General features: G+C 40.0%; 2 protein-coding genes across 17 annotated transcripts in view; one reads left to right on the top strand and one right to left on the bottom strand.

Moving 5' to 3' along the window:
- The window catches only part of ABI1 (abl interactor 1), a 77,999-nt gene extending 56,680 nt beyond the window's left edge, over positions 1–21,319 (top strand). The window contains exons 4-12 of one of the 14 annotated variants that reach the window (XM_008639245.2): positions 2,703–2,717; positions 3,447–3,547; positions 6,677–6,817; positions 8,537–8,637; positions 9,591–9,665; positions 11,279–11,455; positions 14,213–14,299; positions 18,467–18,652; positions 20,260–21,319. In XM_008639245.2, the coding sequence (XP_008637467.1) occupies positions 2,703–2,717; positions 3,447–3,547; positions 6,677–6,817; positions 8,537–8,637; positions 9,591–9,665; positions 11,279–11,455; positions 14,213–14,299; positions 18,467–18,652; positions 20,260–20,435 (1,059 nt within the window). In that variant the 3' untranslated portion in view covers positions 20,436–21,319. The remainder of the gene's footprint in view (positions 1–2,702; positions 2,718–3,446; positions 3,548–6,676; positions 6,818–8,536; positions 8,638–9,590; positions 9,666–11,278; positions 11,456–14,212; positions 14,300–18,466; positions 18,653–20,259) is intronic. The other 13 variants (XM_008639246.2, XM_008639247.2, XM_017741417.1 and 10 more) reach the window with 13 other exon arrangements.
- Positions 21,320–22,002: 683 nt separating this feature from the next.
- PDSS1 (prenyl (decaprenyl) diphosphate synthase, subunit 1) overlaps positions 22,003–26,731 on the bottom strand; it is a 23,087-nt gene continuing 18,358 nt past the window's right edge. The window contains exons 9-10 of one of the 3 annotated variants that reach the window (XM_008639244.2): positions 23,279–23,359; positions 22,003–22,550 (exon numbers count right to left, since the gene is read on the bottom strand). In XM_008639244.2, coding sequence (XP_008637466.1) covers positions 22,410–22,550; positions 23,279–23,359 — 222 coding nt within the window. In that variant the 3' untranslated portion in view covers positions 22,003–22,409. Of the gene's footprint in view, positions 22,551–23,278; positions 23,360–24,730; positions 26,730–26,731 lie in introns of those variants that run through there. The other 2 variants (XM_017741419.1, XM_017741420.1) reach the window with 2 other exon arrangements.

The following is a 26,731-nucleotide window of genomic DNA, read 5'->3' as shown; positions in this document are numbered from 1 at the left end:
AGAAGGGAATCATGCTCCTCACAGCTTCTGCAGGAGATCTTAGTGATGCTCTTCATTTGACTAAGCTTTTTTCCTTTTGCATGTCCTGTCTCTTATTTTACACCCTCTCAGAACAGTCTCTTCCCTCTTCAAGCTGTGAACCGTATGCATGCTACCGTTTCTCCTCCTCGTGCCCTGCAGTTCCCTCCTTCCTGGCTCTGACCTTCTGGGTATGGATTAGGCAGGCAGTGACAGTCATGTTCTGCCAGCAGGCTGGCTGGCCTAGAGGCATTTGTAGAGAGATGTTTGCACATACATTAAGCACATACCTGCTACTCTTTTTGGTTTTCTGCTGTCTTTTTTCACCTTCTTCTTCAAATCACACTGAGTCTAGACTCTGCTGCATAAAGTGTTCTCAATTCCAAGCAGGTTTTTAAAATTGCTTAGAAAGCATCACATTTGGTTTTCAGAGCAAGAAATGCAGCAATGTTGACCTCGTAAACTCAGCCAATAAATAAAAGAAGTCTCCTCCTAATTAATTAGCTTGTTAACCATGATTAAATAGCCATACAGTTCATCTTGCTTTGGTTCATTTGCTTTCCCCCCTTACTTAGGTCTTTTGGATCAGAAGTTGCTCTCCCATGTGAATCCCAGCTCGTTTTGTGTTCTGGCCTTCTGTTTTCCTGCCTGTATGAGCCTTGTTTATATTGACAGCAACAGAGACAACATCTACAGACCTTTTTACATATAGAAAGCAGTATGACAGCAGTTTCTAATTCTTCTGAACAATCGAGTGTGTATCTGTCTGTATATTGTTTAGCTGGTAGCAAAAGAGGTGAAGCTCACCCGATGTAGTGCTAGAGATAAGAATAAAGGTCAAGAGCTGTCGGACTTCAGAGAAATGTTTAGTGAACTTAGCAGTAGAAAGGTTTGAAATAAGATGGAGATTAACTGAATTATTGCTACATGTTGATGTTCATACTGTCACTGCAGTGGAGGCACAATGTAACAGGGATTAGGAGGGGGCTGGAAGTACTCGCCATAAATTCTGAGTGACACTGCATAAAAGAAGGAAAGAAAGGAAGCTTTTTGGTTTTATATTTTTGAGGCAGGCAAATTTAGTAGTAGAGGCTGGATAAGAAACCATGCCACCCTTCCTTTTAAGCCTTCAAAACAGTTTCTATCTATGTTTGCTGGGGAAGGACAGAACCAAGAGTTTCATTTTTTGGTCTCCTTTAACAAATTCCTTGTATTATGCCATTGCCGTTGGCAACTGGTGAAGTAAGGGGAAGGGACACATATTCCCATGAGAAGAGAAAGCAAATTCCATTACTAAAGGCCTGTTTTAAAAATATACTACTTGGGAGAGTACTCTGGCATCTTGGAAACTGAACTTGCCTGTTTATCCATAAAATAAATATGTGGGGACAGAGGTGGTTTAAATGCCTGTAAACTCTGCTGATGAACTTCTGCCCAGGCTCAGAGTAAATGGGTTGACCTTCAAATTTACTTACCAGAGTTAAACTTTTTCATCTGAATTTTGGAACAGGATTTATGTTCCTGTTCTTGTAATATGAATAACTTAAGGGCAGTGGCTTTCACCCTCATTCAATTTGTAAACCCTAGCTGCTTTTCATTGGTTTTGCAGACCCTGTCAGAAGTCTCAAATGCACGTTTGCAGTATAGCATGTTTTAATTACTTTTTTTACTGAGTTCATGGATGCCTTTAAATTAGTTTGTGTTTCTTGGAGGAGGAGAAGAAGATGCAAACCACAGTTTGAAATGCTCTGCCTTAGAAGGCTCGTTCTGGAAGTAACAGTTTTAATTCCAAACAACCTCAAAAAAAGCATTGGGATTATTTTGTTTTGGGGGTTTGTATTTGCTTCTTTTTTTTTTTTATTGGTGATATTAACCCTTTCAAAAATATGAGTGTCTCTATCCCCCTGTCCCACTCCCCCCAAAAAGGAAAGAACTTGGCTTGAGTTTATTTGAAATGTTACATTTTCCACATGAGGCCAAGTTTTTTGTTTGGTTTTTTTTTTCCTCTGCAATCACGAAGGCTGTTAAAATGATACAGTGGAGTCATATAATGACTTGATTCTAAGAGCTAAAATTTCAGAATAACAATCATTATATCCCTGCCAACACGGTTTTGAGCAGCCAGCATTGTGCTGCCTTGAATCAGATTTCAATCAATAAACCAGAGGTGAAAGGCACTGCTGCTCATCCTGCTAGAAAATTCCCTTTTCTTTATTTACCATTCAATGCAGCAGCTAGGATTTCTTGAAAACATGGGAAGGTTAAGTGTCAAAGCAACAGGCCTATCGATTCTGTGCATATTGCTGAAACTGTGGTTTTGTGAATGAATTCTTAAGTGCATCTTGCCATTGAAATAGCACTGATTTGAGTTTGGACTTGACTAGTCAGCAGAGGGCTTTTCCACCCTTTATTGCCCATGAGAAAGTTGGCAGACATACCTGGCAAAGCTTAGCTAAACTTAATTTTGACACTAGTACTTTTCCTGTGGTTGCTTTGTCAGACACAGAATTTTCAATAACTGACACAGCAGAATCTCTCATATTGTACTGGGATGAGCTAATTATCAGTAGACACAAATGATTTCTTTAAAATGTGATTATCTTTAGTTTAACCTGTCCTATCAGTTGTGATGGATCTGCCATTAATTTCTACCTTTTTCCCCCCCTTTTTTTGCCAACGTTAAGTGGCTAAAAGCCAAGGTAAGAAGTGTTATTTCTCCTTTGACCCACAGTGCCTCATGTGACTGATAGTAGAGGCTGCAGAGCCATTAAAACTGAAAACTAGCGCTCTCTTACACTCTCTTCTGCTTTCCATAGGATATTTAGATTAAACATGCTATACTTTTTTTTTCATTTACAGCATTTAGCGTGTCAATATATCTGTGATACATTGACATCCGCATTTTTACATAGAAACATTAATTTCTCTAACACATATAGTGCTTTGCTCTGAATTCAGTAGATGCCTTGATTCCCTTCACTTACATTTTTTGCAGGAGACTTCCCAGACAACCTGAATGACTCTGCTAGTCAAATAGCAGGGGCAAATTGAGAAATTCTGGGCCATGCTGGCTGTATTTTACTGTCAGTGTTAAAGTTTGGGTTAAATTATTAACATCCAAATAGCAATGAATACAAATGCGGCTTCCCTTTAAGGAAAAAAATGATAGAAGACATTTGTGCATGAACCTGTCAGTTGCCTACCTTTCTGATGTCTGTTGTAAATTTATAGTGAAAATAACATTAAGCTTGTGTTTAGACTCTTTGTACTTACTGGTGTCTGTCTCGTGTGTAGCTGAAAACTTGCTGTTTGACAGCTGTCTGGGAATTCTCACTTCATATTCTTACACTTAAAAAAAAAAAAAAAGAAACTGTCAGTAATAGAGCTGCTCTGTTATAAAAATAAAATCATGTTTTCCCTTATTTCAGCATGGAAATAACCAGCCTGCAAGAACTGGCACCTTGTCAAGAACAAATCCGCCTACACAAAAACCACCAAGTCCTCCCATGTCAGGCCGGGGAACTCTGGGGTAAGAATGGACTGCCTGGTCCCTCCTGTGTAATAGAAATTTTTAATTGTGCCAGTGTTGGTGTTTCTTAAATTCATGGATAGATGGCAATTCTGATTGCCTTTAGCAAAAAAAAAAAAAAATCACAGTAACATTTTTTGTATAAACCCTTTCAGCTGTATTGACTCTTGTTTTCAGGATGACTTTTTGAAAGAATTTTTTTTCATGCGGAAGGATTTCATGTGGATATGGGTAAATGAGGAGGCTATTGTTATTCCTGACTTTTGGGGAGAAATCCCTAGTGACAGAAAAGAATCTTAAAGTTTAAACTTTAGTGGGGGAAAGGCTTCACTAGTAAAGTTCTTGTCTACTCATTTCTCAATATTAGAAGAGCTATGAAGTGGCTGTTCGTGCTGTATTTGTTGCATTATCTAAGTAAAATTTATGGCATTGTGAACACAGTGGCAACATTGATTCTTGCTGGCTTGTGCATTTTTATTTTTATACTTAAATGAGGAAGGATTTTGCTATTCCCAAGTCCCACTGTGAGCAGAGTTCCCTGCATCTATTTTGCTGCTGTGGACCTGTGGGGAGTGAAATCTGCTTATCTTGGTGTGCCAGCAAGTAGTTGTTGCTAGAGACCAAAACATTTAATACTTAAGAAGCTCAGTGCAAGTGCCATATGGTTTTGTCTGTCCAACTGTGCAACATCTTCCAAAAGGCATCCTAAATGACCTTCTACCTGTTTGTCATTCTCAGCCTTCCCTTTATACTGTGGGGGACTGAGGCACTGTAAAGCTGACTGGCATGGTTGTGTTGGCTTCAAGTATGTTGTCTCAGAGAGGCAGGAAGCTGGAAAAATGAAGAATAATGAGACAGGGTGAAGATCAGGAGCAATGATCAAGGAAAATTAGAAGCAGCAACTCCTTTTGTTGAAGACTTAGTGATTTTTAATCCCTATTTGATGCTTTGGTGGTAGTGTTTGCTGCATATTCCATAGAGAAATTTAACTAGAGGTTTCCTCAGATGTTTTCTGAAAATTCCCCTTGCTCAAGGGCATGAAATCAGTATTCCAGTTGTCTCTTATCCCAGCTGAGAGAGTTGTTTATCAGCCCAGGGAACCTAGGTAGGCACTTTCATGTCCTCTTGGATGCTTGCTGGTCAAACAGCAGTGTTGATGTACTGGTGAGCTGCCTCTCTCTAATGCTCCCCCCTGAACAAGCCAGAGCTGTTTGGTTGCCGTAGCTAATGCCTGATAAGGATTAATCAGCTGAATGTCATTTCCAGATGAGCTTGACAAGTGGCAGCAGTTGGCTGAGGGGGAGGAATAATGTGGGTTTGTAAGAGAGATTTCTATCTGCCCTTCTTGTTCAGGAAGTACAGCTCTTGTCTTGAGCAGCCGTGTTCTGCCAAAGCATGAAATATCACAGGCATGACTTACCCTAATTTATGCAGAAAAAATGGCTAGAAACCACAAGGATGCTACTCTTCTCCCTTTGATCCAGAAAACAGAGATAAGTATGTAAAACCAGAATGAGCTTAGTATGTAACATCGGCCTTTAGGTATGTGCTGCCTGTTGTGCAGCTTGTCCCTCCAAGGCAGGACTATCTAAAGGAATATTATGGGGAGGAATCCTTCCTGGAAATCACGCAGAGTGAAAAGCGAAAGAGGCTGAAGTAAGCAGGGGTCTCTTCACAGGACCAGGGAGGGATTGTGGAAATCATTGGATTCTCAGGTTGGAAGTACCACGGAAGAAGGAGTGAACTGCTGGAGCTGGATGTGGTGGGAGTAGTTGGAGTCATTCCTTGAGGGTCCTGGAGCAAAGCAAGGCCTTGGGCTCCCTGCAGCTCTCCCTGGTGGCAAGAGCTCTCAGGATAACCCTGAAACACTGGGGGATAGTGAGGTGGGAAGCTCTGAGCAGTGTCAGGAAACAAAGTTTTTGTCTTCCATCTATAACAATTTATTATTTAAACCTCTCAAAGAAAAAAGTGGAAATACTGTAACTTTTTATGTACTGTAGTGTTTGTAAATTAGCTTGTCTCTATGAAGAACTCTGGATGATTTTAATATGCAGGGTGTCACCACCTATAGATCTGCCAAAAGAGATCAGTTGTGGAAAAAAAAAAGAAATTTTGTATTCCAGTTGTAAGCAATAGATATCTAAAGACTACCAAATGAAATGATAAGCAGGGAGGACTGTTAATGTGCTTCCAACTGAAATAACCTTGAAAAGTAAATTTAGTACTGTTGCTTTTCATAATGTAGAAAGAAAGTCAGTAAGTTTCTTGAAATACCAGGAAGCAGTATAACTTACCAACTCAGTTATAACCAGTAATTGAACAAATTATTAAATGCCTGTACTTCAGTATTTTTGGTTTTGCTTAGCTCTGATGCATTGCCAAATTCTGTGTTTTGCAATGGATCTCTGTTACTGGTGAGAACTGAAGAGCTCTGCGATTCAGTACAATAAATGCACTGTTGTTATGGCAGTAATGGGTCTGGTAAATAGATCTCGAAAGATCTGTGCTGTATTTCTGACTTGACACAGTCTGCTAGGTTGGAATTCTCTGGCCTTCGCTTTCTTGGGCCGACAATGAGAGCCCAATGGAGACAATGAAGCTCATCTGTGAGGTACTTTCAGATCTGCTTATGTGAGATGAGATTGCTTGATTGCTGCGTGAAGCAGTGCTCCTAGGAAAAGCACTGGTGATTGCAAATGTCACTTGTTCTGTGAATCTTGATTCAGCCTTGCTGATGTCTTAATGAGATGAATACCTTTAGCCAAGATTACTTTCGGAAAGGATTCTGATGGGGAGGGAAGAGGAAATTGGTACAATGGAAATTTGTCAGGTGCTGACAGGTAACCCCAGAGTGTTATGTAGATGTAGCTGTTGTATGTTAGATTGCTCAAATAATGTATTTTGGGTGGTAAGTTTAGCTTAGGCTTTTTTGACCAGTTTATGTGCTTTAGGCTAACTTGTACGGACCTGTCTATTTAGGCTGTTGACTGTGACCTGTCTACCCTGCCTGTTGGAATTTTCATAAACCACAGTGTTTCATGAAAAGTTTAGAAAACAAATGGATTTACAACTTCACTTATTTATCCTTTTAATCTTCTGATTCTTTATCTTTCTGTCTTCCTTGACCAGACGAAATACTCCTTACAAAACCCTGGAGCCAGTCAAACCGCCAACAGTCCCGAATGATTACATGACCAGCCCTGCCAGGCTGGGCAGCCAGCACAGTCCAGGAAGGACAGCTTCCTTGAATCAGAGACCACGAACACACAGGTAGGGTGTTTTCCCACAGTAAGTCTTCCCTGCCTGGCAAGCCTGATGTTTACTAAAGTCACAGAAAAGCCTCGAAGCTTTGTGCCTCTCAGCTTTTTGTTGACAGGCAAAAAGGTGAGTTATTTTACCACTGCATCAACAGAATTTTACTGTATTGCTGACTTCCCTAACATGAAGAAGTGCCTTAATATTCAATATTCTGAGTGGAGCTTTAAAAAAAATTTTTTTTTCTTGAATTGCAAGGCTAAATGTTTCTCTGAGTCTCTTGAGTGAGTTCATTTTTTTCCAATTTGAATTCTATTGGCTTCAAACTGCAGGGAAAAAACAGATGAAAGAATTCAATGTAGTTAGAAGTAAAAGGTTAGCTTGTTTTTTAGAGAGCTTCTTTCTTAATATTTTTCTTTTTTTAAAAACTCCCAGTAGGCAGTTAAACATGGTAGGTCACTAGCAGGGACTGAGAGAGTATTTTAGACACAGTTGGTGATGAAATACTGTCAGAATTAAATAACTTCTAAATGTCTCTGCATCGAGGATCTTGTTAGTCTGTTTAGCTGGCTACTGTGAATGCTCCTTACTCCTGTCTCACAAGATCTTCTTTTATGTAGGCTGCAGTTAGAAATTCAGCTGCAACCATGGTGACAAGATCAAGGTCTTCAGCAGGCAGAACACTAATTTTGAAGGAATTATCTTGACTTCCATTTCAGATCACCGATTTTCTTTTTTGTGACGTTATTTTCTAAAGAGATATTTGAATGATTTGCACTTGACCGATTTGTAGCTATCCAGGAATGGCAAATAAACTAGAACTTCACTGAGTACTCTTAATTAACATGGATGAATTAAAGTGAAGTTTTGGCTTCACAACATCTTGTCTGCTTAGTTTCCTTTACATTATCCATTTAATGTATATAAATTCAAGACTTGGACTAAGGAGTGCTCTTAGATAAGAATAAGGACAGATTCTACCTCAATTTTGAGTCTTTTTCAGCTTCCTCAAAGAAAATAAGTGTCACGGTCTCTGAAGGCATGTGTAGAAATGTTATCCAGTAGTTCACTATGTTTTGCATTGCTGGCCTCTGATTTGTATATCATATAACAGTAGTTAGACAAATTTTGAGCTGGCTGTGTTGTTAACTTTCAGACTGTCTTTGAAACAAACTTCTTATACACAAAAGGTGTGTGCATGGATAGTGGGGAGCGTTAGATATACAGAAAATTAAGCACACCCCACCCCAGCTGATTTATCATGTCCATTCTCAGTTAAAAACTTAGCAATCTAAACTTTTGCTCTGAGTAGAGGAAATGTTCCTTCAGGTGGCAGCATAATTAATCTTAAATAATTATTTAGAGTTTAGCCATGAAGTGTTCCAGCGCCAGCATACTACTTTCAATTATTACAAGGCCCCTGAACTACTTCTGCAGTTGTTACTCCATTGCCTAGAACTTGCATGGTTGATTACCTTTTTATTTTTTGAAGCATTTAATTGCACATTTTATTAATAGTGATGTTTATCAGCTTAGTTAATTCCATTTGTTAGGAGTGTAATGCATCCAGACTTGATTATCTGTATGCAATTATAGGTAAAGACAGAGGCATTTAACAAGGAGTTTTTCAGCAGTCTGTAATTGAGTTAGGCTATCAGAGCTCACACAAGAAGTGTGACTGTTGATACGCTTTTGTAGGCCATGCTGTGCTAATAGTTGTGTTTTTCTTTGTAGTGGCAGTAGTGGAGGAAGTGGCAGTCGAGAGAACAGTGGAAGCAGCAGTATTGGCATTCCCATTGCCGTGCCTACACCTTCACCGCCAACCATTGGGCCAGGTATGTGGGACTCCTCCCATGCTAACTTAAGGCTGCTTGTTACTTTCTTGTGTTTGCAGAGCAACTTTGACTAAACACAATGGGGTAGAAACTGTTCTGAAGCACAGTCCTACTCAGGAAGTCATTTATGAGTTCTGAGTGATGTCTAAAGTTTTAATTCTTTACCAAGAGTAGTTGCAGGACAATCAGTTACTGAATAATGGATGGTTAAAACACCTTTGCTGGTCCATGTTTTTACAAGACAATCAAAGGTGTACAGGGGGAGTAAAAGACAAATGTATCCTTTTAAAGCTTAACTGTAATTTTAAATGCGTGTCTACAATTTGGCATTTCTGGATGCCCTGAGAGCAGCAGCAAGTATATACATGTTTAATGGGAAACGTTGGCTTCTGAAATACCCTGCTAACTTTGCCATCCGCGGTGAAGGAACCACGCAGGATCTCTCAGCGCTGGAGGCACACTCCCTTGTGTTTAAGAATGGTGAATGGTGAGATTGATTAGCGTCCTTCTTTATTATAAACTGGCAGGATTATAATCTTAGTAATAAACCATCTCAGTCACTTATTTACTGTGTGTTTTGCAAGCCCACAAGGCATAAGAAAATAGTGGAGTTTTAGTGTAACGTAATTTTGTTATTGCAGAGATTTCTCTGTTTCTTGGATGACAAGTCTTCGCTTCCTTATACACATGTAGGCTTTCCTTTCCCAGGTGTTTTTGGTCCTGCAGTGGTACAAATAGGCATGAAATTTTACTGTCATCTGGCATCCCGTAAAAGTCAATGGGAATAGAGATTGGCAGGTACAGAACCCTGGATAGGATCAGGGTCTGAATTTGTATTAGTTAACTGAAGATGAATTTTCATATTTGTTTGGGAAGCCTATCAAGTGCCTGTACTTTCTTTTTTTTTACTTTTAATAATATGGCCTAATTGGGAATATAAACTATTTTATTAGCACACATTTCTGTTCCTCCTGGAGCCCCGCCAGCACCACCACTGCCTCCACCTCTCCCGATGGGCAGTCTGATAGGTGAGATTTGTCAATGCTGAAGTGATTGCAGTCATTCTGCATAATCAATAATCATGTCTTCCTAATGAACTTAGTGAGGGTGATTTTTCTTCTATAGTGGGACCTACGTGATTTTATTATAAAAATCAATTTTGGGGTTTTTTTTTGTTTTTGTTTTTGTTTTTTTTTTTTTCAACAAATCTAATCTCCACTAATTTCCTGTGGTTAAAGCCTCTGAAGCTAAATGCATTAGGTATGAGAAAAAGGCTGCTAGTTGCTTAAAATCTGCTCCAAATTAAGCTAGGATCCAATTAATCTGATCTATAAGATCTCAGAATCAGCTTGAATATTGGTATTAGGCTGTGTGACTCCTGCAACAGAAACTAAGTCACAGCAGTTGCACTCTAGCTTAGAAATGGTAGCTTATGTGTAGGGTGATGTGTGTGTTCTATTCTGTGGGTATAAGGTGACTGGAAGGCCCAAGTGTCTGTCACAGTGGCTTGGCTTTGATTCCATAATGCTGCAGGCAGGTGTCAAACTGGAAGACTTGAGGATATGAACTAACAGTTCTTGAGAAATTGCTTCAAGCATTATGTACAGCAGTTAGGGTGGGTTCTAAAAGTAGTACTTTTCAAAACAGACAGGAAAAAATACCCCACCCATTCCTGTCACAGGCTGATGACAAAAGTAATTGATTGAGTTATGAAACTAGCTTTGGAGGCTTTGACCCACATAACCCTTTGCACTCTCCTTTACTGAAATGTTAAGTGAAAGTGACTTTGGATAGCATTGCAGAACTGCAAACTTCTGACTGCTTGCTGTTTGTGTATTATATAATTATATGATACATGTATATAAAAGCACAAAACATTTTATTGCAAACCAGTTTTTGCATTTAAGAATTGCATTGATTCAAGTGACTGCAACATGTGAGATTGATTAGTTTGCAAGGTGTGATTTTCAGTCAGAGGTTAATCTGAAAGAGAACTTAAACTGTTTTGTTAACCTTGAAGTATGTGCAGCAGGTAGGTGGAAAGTAAATATGGGCATTTATAATGAAGAATGAATGACATCTTTTTCTGTCAGCTGGCATTGGTGATTCTGATTTGTTAGTGCAAATTCCATCAATATAAAAGCACAACCAGCAAATATGATTGATAAATGTGCCAAGTGTCTGAAGCTCATGACATTTGTTTCACTGTTTTGTTGTTGTATGTTAGATTGGAAGCAAGTTCGGGTTTGCAATGGAAATCATTTGTTTTGAGCAGAACATGGATTTTTTTTCTGTCTGCTTTTTAATAAAGAGTATTACTGCATGTAGTATGATTGAAATATATTTAAGAGTTGGAAGGTTGGATTCAATTTTCCAGTCCAATCCAGTCTCCCAAAGTACTCTCAGAATTTCTCAATGCCCTTTATATGAGTGTTGGTTTATGTCCTGTGTGTTTTTTCTCATTATTGATTGTAACAGGGATGTTTGTTTTTCTGTTAATCGCCTGTTACTGACCTTAAATTATTGGAGAACTGTAATCAAGTATTTCCCATGTTCTGGACTTTTTCTATTTTCTGCATTCTATCCCAAGTAATGCTCTGCTTAAGTCTTTTCCTTGGTTCCTCTGGCTAATGCTTTTCAGCTGCTCCTGGTTCAGCTCCTGGTTCCCAGTATGGCACAATGACCAGGCAAATCTCACGACACAACTCTACCACTTCTTCAGCATCTTCTGGTGGATACAGACGGAATCCTTCTGTGACTGCCCCATTTTCTGCTCAACCTCATGTTAATGGCGGGCCTCTTTATTCTCAAAATTCAAGTAAGCTGCTGAGCTCTGAAATCACAAACTGTTTTGAGCAAAATGATTGTAAAAGCATGCATGGCATTTTAATTCATTTATGAAAAGCATCAATGAGATTACTGCTTTCTTTCCTGAAATAGAAGGAAAAACAAACAAGAAAAACCATACTGGAATTGTACAGTGATTGCACTATATGCAATTATACTGTTTTCCTTTCTGACTTGTTTGCTGTTACTCATGACAAGAAATTATTAGGATTGCCTGTCTAATTATGGGCACATTATACTTGGCATTTCAGGTGTGCTTGGAGAACAAAAAGTAAACCCAGGGTTTTTTTGCAGGAGACCTAATATGACTGTAGTACAGCCCCTCACTATTTGGATAGTGGCAAAAGAATACTGTCTGAGCACAATGCTCATGTTCCTGTCACACAGTTCCTCTCTGTCTCTCTTAAATCCTTTCCTGATTCCAAGTTTCTCCTTTGTTCTTAGCTTTAAGCTTGACTGTTAAAGAGCTCAGTCTCTCTCTCTTTTAGCAGACAACTTCTCTGTGCTTTCACACTAGTAGGAGTATAGAAGGAGATGAATGAGGGAAGGGATGGATGCCATGGGCAAGTGAGCAGATTTTAGTCAGCAGCTTCCTGCCTGCCTGCCCCAAAAAGGGCAATCAAGGTTCACTGCAGAAAGATCTGCAAAATAAGGATTTTGGCTGCTGGTAGAAAGCTCTATCAGGAAACTTCTTCCTTGCCATTTCCATAAATTTTGATCAAATACACATTGTGGAGTGGTAGCTGTATAATGTTTTTTCTTGGTAGTGTTCAGAATGCCAGCCCTTTAAACTTCAGAGGAATATTTCTTTTGAAAAGAAATGTTGATGTTTGGATTCAAGATTTCTTTGGTCCAGTGTCTGCTGTTGTGTACTTACTCTTAAGAAAAGAATGCTTTTAAAATATTTGAGACACTGAAGTGAAGAGTTTTCTGAGTAGTTTAGAAGTATTACGTTTGTCAGAAAGCATTTTTATATGCAGACACAGTATCTATCTTCTCTTTTTTTCCAAACCTGATTTTCCTCCTACTCTTGCTCACCCGTACTAGCATTTCATTTTCCTCCACATTCTTATTTCTCCAAATTAATTCACCATAACAACAGAAACTCCCTCCTGCTTGAACAGTTGCGTTCCATTAAATAAACAGGATTTTACTTCTGGGAATTGTTCAGTTGTCTTAAATACTGTGCACACCACTGTTTCTGAACGTTTACATTTGTCCAAAGCAATTTTTTGCTCAAATGCAGGTGCTGTTTTCTTAATCTAGCCTCTCTGGTGTTTTCAAAATACTGATGGTCAACATTTTTTAAACAGTATTTTGATGGGTGTGTTTTGCTACTTGAAACTTTTTTCCTCTGTTTCTGTAACTGGTGATTATTTTTTTAGTGCTACTGTCTTGACATTATTCCCAGGTCCCATGTTTCCTTAAGGTTTTACTTTTCATGCTAACAAATACTCTGGTTTTTCTTAGATGTTTACTTCAGTTTTGTGAGACACTGTTTGTTCTCCTGCTTTTATTGATCATTTATCCCATACAGTTTATTTGATTATTGGTTTTGTAATGAACGAAATGCTTCATTTTAATTCATTGAACATTAATCTTAGTTACAGCTTTATTTAAAACTGTTGCTTACTTGGAACCTTCACAGGAATTTCTCTGCTCCAGTGCAAGAGAAGTTCCACTGAGAAAGGGACACGGTATAAACAAATGAGTTGATGTTTTGTTGAGTTTCTGGGTGGGGTTTTGTTTTATGCTTTTCATTCCTAGTGCTTAAGGGAGAATGGTCCTGCCAGAGCCGATAGTTTGAACGGCTTGCCCTACTGCTCCCATTCCTCTTCCCTACCTGTGCAGGGAAGAGTTGAACATCTGGGCTGTCAGCCCAGTGTCTCTGAGCACAGGCTTGTCACATGTCTCATCACTCGCCAGATAGGCACATACTTCAGAGAAGATGAGCTTCCAAGTGCTTCCTGAGGAGCTCTGTGCACTCGTGTAACCATTTGGAGCTGCAGAAGCCTTTACCAGCCTTTTAGGTTGCTGAGTGCCCTCTCACCACAGAAGACATAGCTGTTTTTTCTACCAGCAATCAACAAGGCCCCTTTTTCTGAGAAAAACAAAAATGCAGTGAGCTAGCCCACTGCCCCTGTCCCAGCAGAGCACTATGATGGGAGGTGCTCTCTGTGTCAGTGTGAAGTATTGATGCTGGAACATTGTACCCCTTGCAAAAGTGTTGCCTTGTGTCAGTGCTGCTTTGCTGCACTTGATGCAGCGCTCCACTTTCATTTTAGAGAAGGAGTCCAGAATCCTGCGAAACATCACCTCTACTCCTAGTAGCTCACTTTGAAAAGCTAACTACTAAATTGAGTAATCCTTGTTTAGCAGCAAGACAAAAGCTCAATTTTATGTGCTCCCCAGGTGAAGCACACAAAATGTGTGACAGAGCAAGAACCTTCACACGCACCCTGTGAGCTTCCAGACACGCAGCCTGCGCTCGGCTGTTACCTGGCTAAACACGGGCATGCTTTGCTTTTGATCCTCCATTGGCTAACCACGAATTCAGCCTTGTTGGAAACACAAGCTTGAAGAAGGTTCTTGTGTGTGTGTGTGTTCTTGTTGTTCTTTACATACTTTGTTTTGTGGTCCTCGTTACTGACGGCTGCTTTTGTTTGTTCCCTTTTTTTTTTTCCTTTGTCCATTGACTTTCCCAATATGGTGTGTGTGTTGCTACCAGTTTCTATTGCTCCACCCCCTCCCCCTATGCCTCAGTTGACTCCACAGATACCTCTCACAGGCTTCGTGGCCAGGGTGCAGGAAAACAGTAAGTTTGGACAAGCTGAGCTGTTAAAGGGTAGAGCCTACTCTCTTCTAGCATGCATGGCTGGCAAGTCAGACTCTATTTTGTTTCCTTTTCCAGAAGCTAATACCATCTTGCATTCTAGTGTCAATATGCTATTGGAGCTGAAGGGCACACTCTTCAATTTTTTATAACACGTGCATGATTATTACTGACCCATTCAAGTTCTGAACTGCAAATTTATTGCAGAAGTACAGTGTGAAATGTGGCATATGTTTGGTGTGAGTATAAAATTCCATTTTAATTGAAAACACTGATTTCATGTTGAATCACCCTGCCTTTTTCACTAGGGATAATTGATTAGTTTTTATTAGAAAGGCTTATATAGACTGTCAGAATGTGTAATGTGTAACCATTGATTCCAGTACTGTAGCATTTTTCAGGAAGCGGTACAGTCAATTGAGTATGTGCAGTCTTAAGATCTAATGCATTACAAAGGAGCTTGTAAGGCATCTCTCCTCAGCAGCTTTCATTCTCCATTTCTTTGTGCTCTCTAGCCCTATTTCCCTGCTGAGCTTCTTGCAGCATAGCTCTGCTTGTTAGGTTTGTGAGAGGTGTTCCCTAGCTGTGACCTGTGCTGCAGAGTGTTTATACTGGTAACTCTGCTTTCACCATTACTGCTTGATTCCTTTCAGGTGAGTGTTACTGTCTCAAGTGCCAGTGCAGGTGCAAAGTCCTGTTCCTGATCTGGGGATATCTTTTCTGTAGGAGTTTGTTGCAGTTCTGTAAACAACAGACTAAATACGATGTAGATAAGGTGTGAAGTAAGCAAAAAATGTTTTTAAAGTGTTTGGGAGCCATTTTGAGGTTTGCTAGGATCTCAGGGGCTGCTATTACTACACAGTTAGCTATATAGCTGCAGCATCCATTTAAGGACCCCAGGTCTGAGTAGTGCTGCTGTTCTGCTTCCCATTAGAGCTTTTAAGTGGTTGTGTTCTGAGCACTCCCCATGAGATTGGAGGCATCTCTCTGGTTCTCATTCAAAAAGAAGGTAATTTGGTGCTGTGCTAGGTAAACAGTAAGAATCATGTTGATGCAGAATAATGTGCCACAAAATTGTGTTGAAAACCTTTCCAAAATACAAAGTGTAGAGGTAAACCTGCTGAAGATGAAGGTTACAGAATGTCTTCGCTTGCAGATAAACTTGAGAAAATTGACACCTGCTTCTGAATTGTTCCAAATATTGTCCTCCTGGAGATAACACAGCCCTGGGGAGAGTGGAGGTGAAAGGGACAGACTGACTTGTGCGTGCAACAGCAAAATGCAAGCTGACTTGTGAATGAAATTGCAGCAAAATAGCTGAAGCTTGAAATCTGGTCATAGGAATTGTTCTTTATTTCCTTAATAGTTCCTTGGGTTGGAAAGTTATATAACAAGTATGGCTTGGAGCTGTGGCTGCCTTGTTCCGGAGGCAGGGGTGCGTGTGGCAGCCTGTGCATATGCTCAGCAAAGCTGCCTGTAGAGGCTGGTGTTGAGTTTGGCATTGTGTGCTAGACTTTCATCGGCCTCGTTTTCTGCAAGAAGTCTCTGGTGTTAGGTGACACATGGGTAGACTTGTCTTCCTCATCACAGAGATCTGTGAGTTTGGAAAACAACATCCTCTGCTTGTGGACTTCTTTCAGAGGGCAAGGAGAAAGGGCTTAGAAACTATGCAACACCTTTTCTTCTTCTCCTGCATCCACATTGTGGGCATCTCCTTCAGAGAGGTTTTCCAGTGTGTGTGGTGCTCAGGGACAGATGATTTGATGTAAGTTGCTGTACTCCCACACCTAGTCTTTTCAAAAAGGAGTCTGCTGGTCCCCATTTAAAGAATAAGGATGGGAATATATACAAGAGAAGGTCTCAGTTTGGAACTATGTAAATACTCATCCTTTTACCCTTTCATTTAGTATGGCTTTTTGTATGCTTTTTTCCCCCTCCCCTAGGATAAGTGATGTTGTCCTGGAGTCTGGCTAAGTTCAGAACCAGGAAAAGTCTGGGTTAAAGTCCAAGAGGCGAGGAGATACTTCCTCCAAGTGGAGTGGCACTTGTCTAATTTTCTGTTCCATTCTCTCCTTGTTTAAATGTGAAGTTGAATTGTTTTAAATGTTTCCCATAAAGCTTGCAGTTCCTGCATCTCAGAGTATGTGTCGGTGTTTTCACACTTGCATTTTCTGCCCTCTTTCCTTCTTTTCAAATCTGCAGCTTCATTGTTAAATAAATGTAACTTTTTTTTTGCATTTTTAATTTTTTAAAAAATTTCATAAGGTAAGGATTTCTCAAGATCTCAGATGATTGTTATTTCAACACTTTTTTTTTTTTCCTGGCTGCAGACAGAAATTAAAGGGAGATACACATTTTGTGGAAGATGTTCTGAAACTGCAGCACAAAACCAGTCCATTCATAAACGGTGTTGTCATGTGTCTGTGGTGGATTAATGAAGCCTGTCTGTGAGTGCTATTCAGTAACGGGCAGGACGTAGCATTCACGCTGCCAAAGACTTTGTTAGTCTGTCTCCAAGTGACATAAATGGGCTTCTGTATGGGAGAGGAATCACTAATACAGTGGCAGCCAGTCTTATTGATGGAGAGAGCTGTAGGGTGTTCAGCTCAGCTGGTCAAGTTGAAGAGGAACTGGGCTTGCAGGTGAAGAATTGGCCCTTCAGGGGAAGGGAGCGGGCTGGATGCACCGGCTGAGGCAGCCCCTGCCCCAGCAGCTTCTGCCCCCTTTTGCCCCTGGCAGCAGGAGCCAGCCCTGTCCCAGTGCAGCCAGTCTGACCCAGACAGGACATAGGAGCAGTGCCCAAGCCCCTTGTCAGGGGCATGGGGCTGAAGAGCAAAGGTTAAGTCACTGTTAGAGTAGTGACCAGCCAAAAGTAAAAGGCGTTCAAGCAAACAAAACCCCTATTTCTAATCTCCAGTGCCATTGTAACTATCAGCAGTTAAAGCTTCACTCAGTGCAATGTTTTTTTTCTCTGTTGCTTGGCTTTCTTTTCAAAATTTGTGTGCTGGAGCTGCACATTCTGGGGCCTGATGCCTCATTACATCAAACCCTGCCTAGACCAGTGGTTTTCAGCCTATGTTTTCAGTGTGCAGAATCCCAGATCTCTTGAAAATGAATCTGTATTGCTGTGTAACAAAGTTGATGTTAGTAACAGTAGCTTCCTTTCAGTTGACTTGTGGCTTCATAGGGTTTACACCTAGGTCCATGTGTAATGGAGCACATCTCCCTAGGAATAGGATAGAGTGACTTGATGTCTTGCATCTGAGTGTGCCATCTCTGTATTTTGCTGCCGGCTGCTGTGAATGTTACTGGAAACTAATTTAATGAACTGATTTAAAAAGTGATTTGTACCATAATGCCTTTCTCTTTTTCCCTTTCCCAAAGCAACTTGTAATTGTTCTGATTGGATAATCTCAGGGCAGAGATTTGACATTTTGGATTATACGTTTAATTCCTTGAGCACTTTCTCCCTAAGAGCAGCAGCTGCCTGTTGTAGTTTTCCATTTATTATTTGAATCCTGAATGTGTGCACACACACAAGTTAGTCTGCAAGATAAGAATCTGTACAAAGCTTTTCTTCTGCAGAAGGATTACTTGGCTTCCTCTTACCTGGTTAAATTTTAAAAAAGGGAAGAGACTAGTATTTATGATCCACACCAGATCTTTTTGTTCCCTAATGCTAGCTCTGAGAGAGAAGGAATTCAAGGAAGCAGTGCTCAGAAGTAAATTAAAGTGACTGTTACAGACAAAGGATTTATTAAAAACCAATCAAGCTGCTGGCCTAGTCAGAGGCCTGTTGCTGCCTGGCTCAGAGGGTGCCACTCGGAGTCCTCCATAGCTAACGCTGCAGCGCATGGACATTGGAGCAGGAAGCTTTCCTCTCTGCTGATGTTCAGCTTATGCCCCGCAGCATGTGCTTTGACTCTAGTAGCATTTATACATAGATTTGACCACTAATAACAAATATAGTTGTGTGTTTTAGTTGTTAATACAAAGCCTCTGTTTCTAATCAGTGCATGGTATTATAGTGCATGCTGTGTGTGTCCCCCCGCCCCCAGCCCTTTTATTTACAGTGTACAGCCTCAGGTTTGTTTGCATCTCCACCCTGTCTTGATTTAAGAAAAAACAATAATCTCCAAATGTTTCTAGTTGCTGATAGCCCGACTCCTCCCCCGCCGCCGCCTCCCGATGAGATGCCAATGTTTGATGACTCTCCTCCTCCTCCACCCCCACCCCCTGTGGATTATGAGGATGAGGAGGCTGCTGTTGTGCAGTACAGCGATCCCTATGCAGATGGAGATCCTGCTTGGGCACCTAAAAACTATATAGAGAAAGGTAAGAGAAGCGTTGCTGCTGTGTTAGTGCAGTATCAGAGGATTAATGGTACCTGAAGGGAATGAAGCACTTTGTGGGGGTCTGATGAAAACAGTCATTGTCCTTCCTAAGTCAGAATTCAAACCGTGCTCTCCTTGGTTTGTGGCCACACCTAATGTGGTAAGACATAATCCTTCTTTGGACAAATTATAAAATACCTTCAAGCATTCTAGCATGGATGAAAAAGAAAGCTTCTTCACGAGAAGCAGATGTAAATTGGATGGCTTTCATCTTTGATGAGTTGGACCGTCTGTACCTACCTTAGGATTGCTGGGCAGTCATCTACAAACTGCTGCAAAATGGGCAGAAATTCCAAGCTGCATTTATCCCATCAAACTATACTACTAGAGTGGATTACTAGACTTTGAACTATAAAATGCGTTGAGGTCTCCTTGGAGATTTATCAGTGACTCCAGATTAGCAGACTGTGAACTGTGCTTAGGTATGAACTCACGTAGTAAACATCTCTTCCCATGAGTAATGGAGAAACAAATTTCCTGCCTGTGGAGTTGCCTGTGTTGTGGCACTGACCATTTTGTCAGCAATAGTGATGCCAGTTTTCTCATGAAAAGTTTTCTCATGCTGTAGTGAGTATGAAATGGGGCCAGGTACCTGTGATATTTGTGGCAGAGCTCCTGTACCTTCACTTGAAGCTGGACTGTGTGCAGGACATACCCATGGGATGAAAGTAACTGATGCAGCACATCATTGCTAGGCATTAAGACATCAGATATCTGAGAATATATGTAGGTGTAAAAAATAGTGGATTCTTGGAATGCATAAAGCTGATCAATTGCATAAATCCATATTAAATTTTGAAGGGTAAGGCTGTGATGTCTGAGGTCTGTATATTCACAGTGGTAGTTTTTAGCTCCAGTATTGGTGGAGGCAACATTCTTTCCTTGGGGAAATCTCCGCTTTGTTAATGGCACACAGCGAGCTGGAGGTCGGTAAGAGTAAAGTATTCACCAAGCAGGTACTGAAAAATAGCAGATGTCACTTCTACATTCTTCTTCAGTCACTTTCCTACTTGCACTCAGTGCAGCTCCTTGAAAAGTAACACCAGAACTCCTTATGACATAAAAGCTCTGTAGGAAAGACCATTCATGTGCAGTGGCTTTTGCAGCGATGTGTGCAAGGCCACACTGAGGTGCAAGCAGGGGCCTTAGTGGAATGATTTTTGTAAAATTTTTTAACCATGTTCTAATCAAGAGATTCATATGCTTTTGAGGTAGTCTGATCAGAAATGGGTACCACACGAGTCAGTTATTCCCTAGTTCAGCTTTTAAGTGTCCATAAGCTCCACTTTACTGTGTCATAGTCGGACGTACTTCTCTGCTTAACTGAGTGTTCAGTGTAGTCCCCACCCACTTCTTACTGCTAGCTAATGTTGCAAGGAGAGTGAAATTCCATCTTCTGGGCTTAATATTAAACAGGAAAAGCATGTGAATTCATTATTGAAAATCCCACAATAGCAAACTAATCTTTTAACACTTTCTGAAGTACAATTATTTTTTAATACTGTTGCTATTAATAAAATGCAAAATGTGTCCCTGTTTATTCCACAGTTGTTGCTATATATGACTATACAAAGGACAAAGATGACGAGCTGTCATTTATGGAGGGTGCAATCATTTATGTGATAAAGAAGAATGATGACGGCTGGTATGAAGGAGTTTGCAATCGAGTAACTGGCTTGTTTCCTGGGAATTACGTTGAATCAATCATGCACTATGCTGATTAAAATCCTTTGCTTTTCAAAGTTTGGTCTTGTATTCAAGTCATACCATGATTATTTACAAGGAGTAACTACAAGCTAACAGAATTGTCTTAATATACTTTCAAAAAATTGTGCCCATTTCTTCAGGCCATACTGTTTTAATGGTATGATTGAATGTCCATCTCTGAGTCTCTGGGGACAGTATGTCTTACCTGATGGCAATTTGTAAAACAAGCAACTGTCTATAACTGGTTATACTTATTTACTTATGCATTGTTAATTTTATGACCAGCCTAAATATTATGGGGAAGTAGGGTATAATATTTAATGAACCATGATCAGATTGTGCCATTACATTTTTCAGTACAGCATGGTAACTAACACTACGTTAGACTAACATATTAAAACCTGGATGAGAAGTTTAATGTTAGTGCTGGTCATATTACTTTTTGTTTAGACTCTTTGCTCATTCTTGAACTATATTTGTTTAAAGCATGCATACAAACTTATGTATTGAAATATACTTTTTTAAAAATCCAAGATGCTTCCAATTGTTGTAATCTTTACCTGGAGTATTCTCACTGAAGTCTATTACAATGAGTTGTTTGGGTCTAAGGTGTCCATGTGATTCAAAAAATGGGTGGTCTTATGTATGTGTAATTTGTACCCAAGTTTTTTTAATGAGTAAATTTACATTATGACTTTTTCCATTCATAAATATATAAGTGAACCAAAGGTCTTGTCCATTACTTTGTTGGTTGGCTTGGCAAAGAAGTTTGGAATGCTAACGTAGCAAAATCATGGCTGTGTTATCCCAGACAATGTACTAAAAAGCAAATGTTTGTAACGTGACTTTATCACTGACAGAGGGCAAATAAATTAGATCTGAAACCTGAATTACACACTTATACATACTCTTAAAAGTTCTTTTCTGCCAACATTAAATTTTAGTGAGGGTTTCTTGATTGAATTATCTACATGCAGTAAGTTGGACACCATCTGTACCTGACAGTTCTGTGTGGGAACTCTCTCTGTGTGGCTCTGTGAGGTGCCCCACAGAGCAGAGGGAGCAGGCTGTCCTCCAGATAGCAGTCAGGGGACACATGTGACAGGAACTTGACCATTGTTTTATGGAATCACAGGCAGATAGCCAGGGAGGCTGTGCTTCCCTGCTCTACAGATTCTGTGGCTGAAATAACCTGAGAAGGAATGTGGTAGTACTGGGTAATTACTGTGAGAGGAATGTGCCTGGGACTTCAAAGCAGGCTTCTGGGAAGGTACTGAGCATGTTCTGTAAGTGAGCGATGGAAAGTGATGGAGTTGCAGGTTTGGCAGGCTGGTGAATCATTCATTTTTAGTGTGAGTTAGAAATACTCAGCCTTCCATTTTCTGAATGAAAGCATTCATTTGGTAGCAGTCTCAAATTCTGCATCATGTTAACTGCTAGCAAGTAGCCACCAATAGCATGAATTGGAACTCACTGATGTATATAACCAATTAAAATCTACATGTAGTCTTTTACAGTAAACCAGTATCTCTATACAATTCCAGATGCTTTTGTTGTTAAACAGCCAGGGAAGCATTCAAACCATCTTTCTTCACAGGAGTTTACCAGCTCCTGTACATACATGCTCTGTTTATTAGTGTAAACAAGTGAAATTTGGAACAGCTTCAGTTTTCATACACTGATTTGTATTTATTCTCATTATGGCCTTTGTGCATCAACATGTAAACATCTTCCCCATCCCCCACAATCAATAGCCCCCACTAAAACAATTGTACAGCACAGTTTGATTTGCTCTGAATTGCATTGCTTCCTGCAGTAAAACACTCTAAACTTTTGTTTAAAAAAAAAAGAAAATAGAACTTAAAAAAAAGGGGAGGTTTTTTTTTAAAAAAATAATTTTTGGTAGCTTGTGTTGGAAGCAAATAACATTTGAAATAAATTTAGGCACAGTCTGGTAAGTAGCTGCCAGAATGAGTGGAAGAGGAGTTGTCTCACTTGTCTCGCATGAGAACCATTTCTGTCAGGTGCACGAGGGCCTCTCTCTCGGGCGACGGCCGCAGCTTGCGGATCTCGCGCGTCGCGGCGTGGCAGTAGCGCTGGGCGAGGTAGGTCGTTTGCTGCACACCATCACTCTGATGGAAGGAGAGAGAGAAAGGAAACAGAGAACTGATCAGCCTCCTCCTGCCTTTGCCTCTTCCAGTCACAGGGGCAAGTTTTAAGGTCAGTAAGTACCCTAGCACATTATATTCTGAAGGGAAAGGAAGAGGATTCATTCTGTAATCAGGGAAGCCTACCTACCTTCCCCAAACTGTCAAGGTACTAAAACTCATCCATGTTAAATGTAAATGACTTACAAAACAGCACTGGTATTAATAACAAACTAGAAATTAATGGTTTAGTCCCTCCCCTCCTGCCCTAAATAGAGATGCACAAAAACCCCATGCTATGCTGAAAAATAGGTACTAATTTTGCACAGACCATTACTCTGGTCTAAAAGGACTGAGTCAATTAAAACTGGTATGGGGTGTGCACTGCAGTTACAAGACTGACTGGTAATTATGTGCCTCTTATACCAGCTGTTGGATACAGCTATGCCCCAGCTGAAGGAACTGAGTTCATGCATGAGCTTTTTACTTATTATTGTGTGGATTTTATGCCACTGTAGGGGAAAAAAAGAAAAAAAGCTCTTCAGTACCTAGCATTTCTGCTAGAACACTATACCAGTAGGAGAGCAGAGGAGTTCTAACTTGGCATTGTACATTGCATGCTACTCAGCAGGTATTTGACACATTTTACTTCAGGGACAATGAATTTCAGGCTGAGCAGCAGGGACAGCAGCAATATTTGGTATCAGTCTTACCTGCAACACATATTTCCATGCCCGTTCAACATCTCCTGGCTTACTGAATCTCCTCATTATCATAGCATTCATTTCTGGAAACTAAGCACAAAGGGAGAAGGGTTTGTACTTGCTTTTGAGTTGTTTTCTATGTAGCCACCTGCCATGCTAAGGTCAGAACAACACCAAAGTACAGCCCTCTTCCTCAGTCACTGTTGTTGCTACAGGTCTAGCTTTAGGTTCATACTTGTAGTCTGCACAGGACTATAGTGTAGCAGAGCCCAAGCATTTAAAACTTCAACCATTTGGCTCTGCTGGCTGTAGCCCGAAGTCAGCAGAAGTAGAAGTCAGCACCTGCCATTTTATCATGTTAAGCAGATGCTCCAGTGTGGCAATTTCTGATGTGGCTACCACCTGGTATATAACTGCATCAGAAATTCTTCTATCACAAGTAATGGTTAGTGTTGGCACTCCTAGAAGAAGCACCTCTTCCCCCACACATACAAAAGAACCCAAGATGGTTGTTGTTGCAACATTGCACAGTTCAACTTCTAAAACCCCCTCATGGTAACTTTGGCTGTTACATCCTCTTAGGTTTTCCACTGTGCTGGTATTTTATATACACAATTTTTTTTAAATTAGAGAAAAATGACAACTATAAGGTATTTTATTTTCAGTCAAGTAGCATTTGTAGTTAGCACTGCATGCTCAATTCCTTACAAATCAAGTACGTAACTCAAGTCAGTTGTCTTGAGAAATTCACATAACTTATTTAAATATGCAGCCTCTTTCCTCAGACAGCCTAAAACCAGAAAAACCTAGTGCTTAACAAAGTAAGGCCACAACCCAAGGCTGCTACTCCACAGAAGAATTCTTTTTAAGGCAGAGATGATGTTACTGCCATACACTTATAAAAAATGATCTACTTTCCTTGCACACCTTTGGTCCCGAAACTGCAGCTTTTCAACCTTGTTCAGCTACAAACATGTAGCACCCCTCAGTGCTGTGACATTTTCCTTTTACTCATACATAGTCTTGGAGATACATTCAGAAGTTCAGTGGTGACTCATACTTCATCTAAAAGAAGAAAGTCATGGCTTTTTCTAGATCCTAGCTTCCTTTGCGGGTACTGACAGTTTAATTGCAGTGTCATGCAATCCGTTTCCACATTATTCATATTTACAATTATATCGGATGCATATGGGATCATTTTTTATATTTAATCACTAAAGGACATGAAAATCCCCAAACTTGTAAGGCAGAGCTGTTATTAGCAACTCTGCACAGTTAGTGGGCAACAGATCAGCATTTCACAGGAATGCTTGTAATAAAAATAAACCCTCATTCTTCAGCTCGACTAGCTTAAGAGTAGCTTTTACACTAGTGAATTTCCTTAAAAGAATAAATGGGGTGGGTTTGGTGGTTTTTTTACTGAGTGACCTAACTTTAAATACCGAATAAATAGGTTTCATATCAAGCTAAACATTTTTTTCTCTTATATTCTAATGCACAAAGATGTATTTCAGAGGGAGGGGAGAGGATAGGAAGAAAAAGCATCTGTCATTGAAGATCCAGAGCACATTAGAAACTAAAGAATGTTTGTCAGGAAGACAACTCGAGGAGTACCAGCTACATGAAAGGATAGCAGTAAAACTAATCTGAAGAGAAAAGACAGCCTATAATTAATAATTGTATTTTGGACTGTCTTCAAGTCCAAAATATAATTATTTTGGATACAAATAATGAAATTTATTCAGCTACAAATATATTAAATATATTTTAGTAGCAGCACAGGTAAGTGTCTGTTGAAGCTCCACATTTTTTAGCACTTGTGCTTTGTTTATGTATCAGTTAAGTCTGTAGTGCTGTTCTTCCAGTTTCTTGAAAACAGCAGGAAATTTTCAGCAAAGAAGCCTTCTGGTTAACGCAGAAAACTTTGTAAGATGGTCAAGTTATCTTTCAATGCAAAAATGTATACTTCCCATCTATCAAAGATATAAATAAGGAAAAGCATTTAAAAGTGACCTACAAAGAACAAGATTTTAAAATAGGGCTGACAGATTTTCTTTTCTTGTATTTCTATATTATGAACTAATTTATCTTGTAAAGCTAATTAAAAGATAGATGAAGTTCAAAGTCAGAGACAGACAACCTAAACAAATTAATAAACAATAGTTTTAATTTAAAAACTGGAATATTTAACACCTACAACACAATCAGTGTCACCCATTCTCTGTCAAAATTCGGTATTTGCAACATGCCTTGTTTCCCTCTGCACATGGCATCAGCCAAACACAAAACCAGTTTCATAATTCCATCCTCTCTCTCTACCTGAGTGCCTCACTGTTCTTTGGATGGTTCCAATTGCTGATGACACAATTCTGAAATAATGATTCAAGAACATGCTTGTGAATCCCCCAGATGAGTACATGGGGAGACACTGAGGACATGGAGAAGGTTCTCAATGTGCATTCATCTGCCTTAAAGTCAGTATCAGTCAGCTGGCCGATACTCTGTGCTCCCCTGTCCTTCCTGAGATACAGCTCCTTGTAAATGCCCAAAGGATAAGGAAGCAAACAGATGTGCATGCTCCATCTCCCCCCACCCCAGGCTCTTTAAGAGGAGGAAGTAAATGTCAAAGTTGTTTTTTTTAAATGATTTAAAACTTTTCCCATGTCAAGCTCTAAGCAAGTCCACTGAGAGATCATAGATGAGAGCTCTGCTGGAACTAATGGTGCCAGTTTTTGTATCACACTGTGAAGCCTGGTAGAAGGACTGCTTAGTAAGTCCCAAATCTGCTTGCCTCTGGTGAACAAGACACTCAAGCAAGGAATTAAACCAGCTTCTTTCCTGTTTATGGATTAGCACCAATTTTAATGTTCTTTTCATGCTGCTCACACTTCTGTTTTCATTCTGTTCCTCCAAGTAATTTTTAAGGCACTGAAAACCTTAAACAATTTTAAGCTTTTTTTATTTATGACAGTCCTTTTTCTCTTCTCCAGTCTTCAGACAGGAAAGCTACCCATGACTGTAACTGGATAATACTCAAGGACAAAGACATGAAGAGATCAAATCCAGTAAATAAAGGTACCCACCTAAATGCAAGGCAGGGATTTCTATTCTTGGGCCCAGATGAATACAAAGCCCAGAACTAGGCAAAAAAGCCTACATACATAGTCAAGCCTGGGAAGAACAAGTTGTCTCAGGAGAGAACACAAGCAAAAAGCTACTTAGGAATAACCTACAGAAAACATGCTAAAACACTCTGAATACCTACAAGAGCCTAACAGTAAGTAGACTTGTGCAGGAAGTTCTGTTTCTCTGATTTCTGTGTGCACAGAATCCATCTGATCTTGAATGCACTGATCTTTCATATGTGCCCAGGCCCTGCTCATCACTGACACTGGAGATTTGATGTGTTTCAGCTGGTCCTGTGAGGAGCAGTTTACGCTTTTTATTTTGAGACCACTTCCT

The sequence above is a fragment of the Corvus brachyrhynchos genome, unplaced genomic scaffold (genome assembly GCF_000691975.1).
Source record: "Corvus brachyrhynchos isolate BGI_N302 unplaced genomic scaffold, ASM69197v1 scaffold167, whole genome shotgun sequence".
Lineage (NCBI taxonomy): Eukaryota > Metazoa > Chordata > Aves > Passeriformes > Corvidae > Corvus > Corvus brachyrhynchos.
The sequence above is the reverse complement of the archived record's forward strand: the minus strand, read 5'-3'. Positions and strand labels throughout refer to the sequence as shown.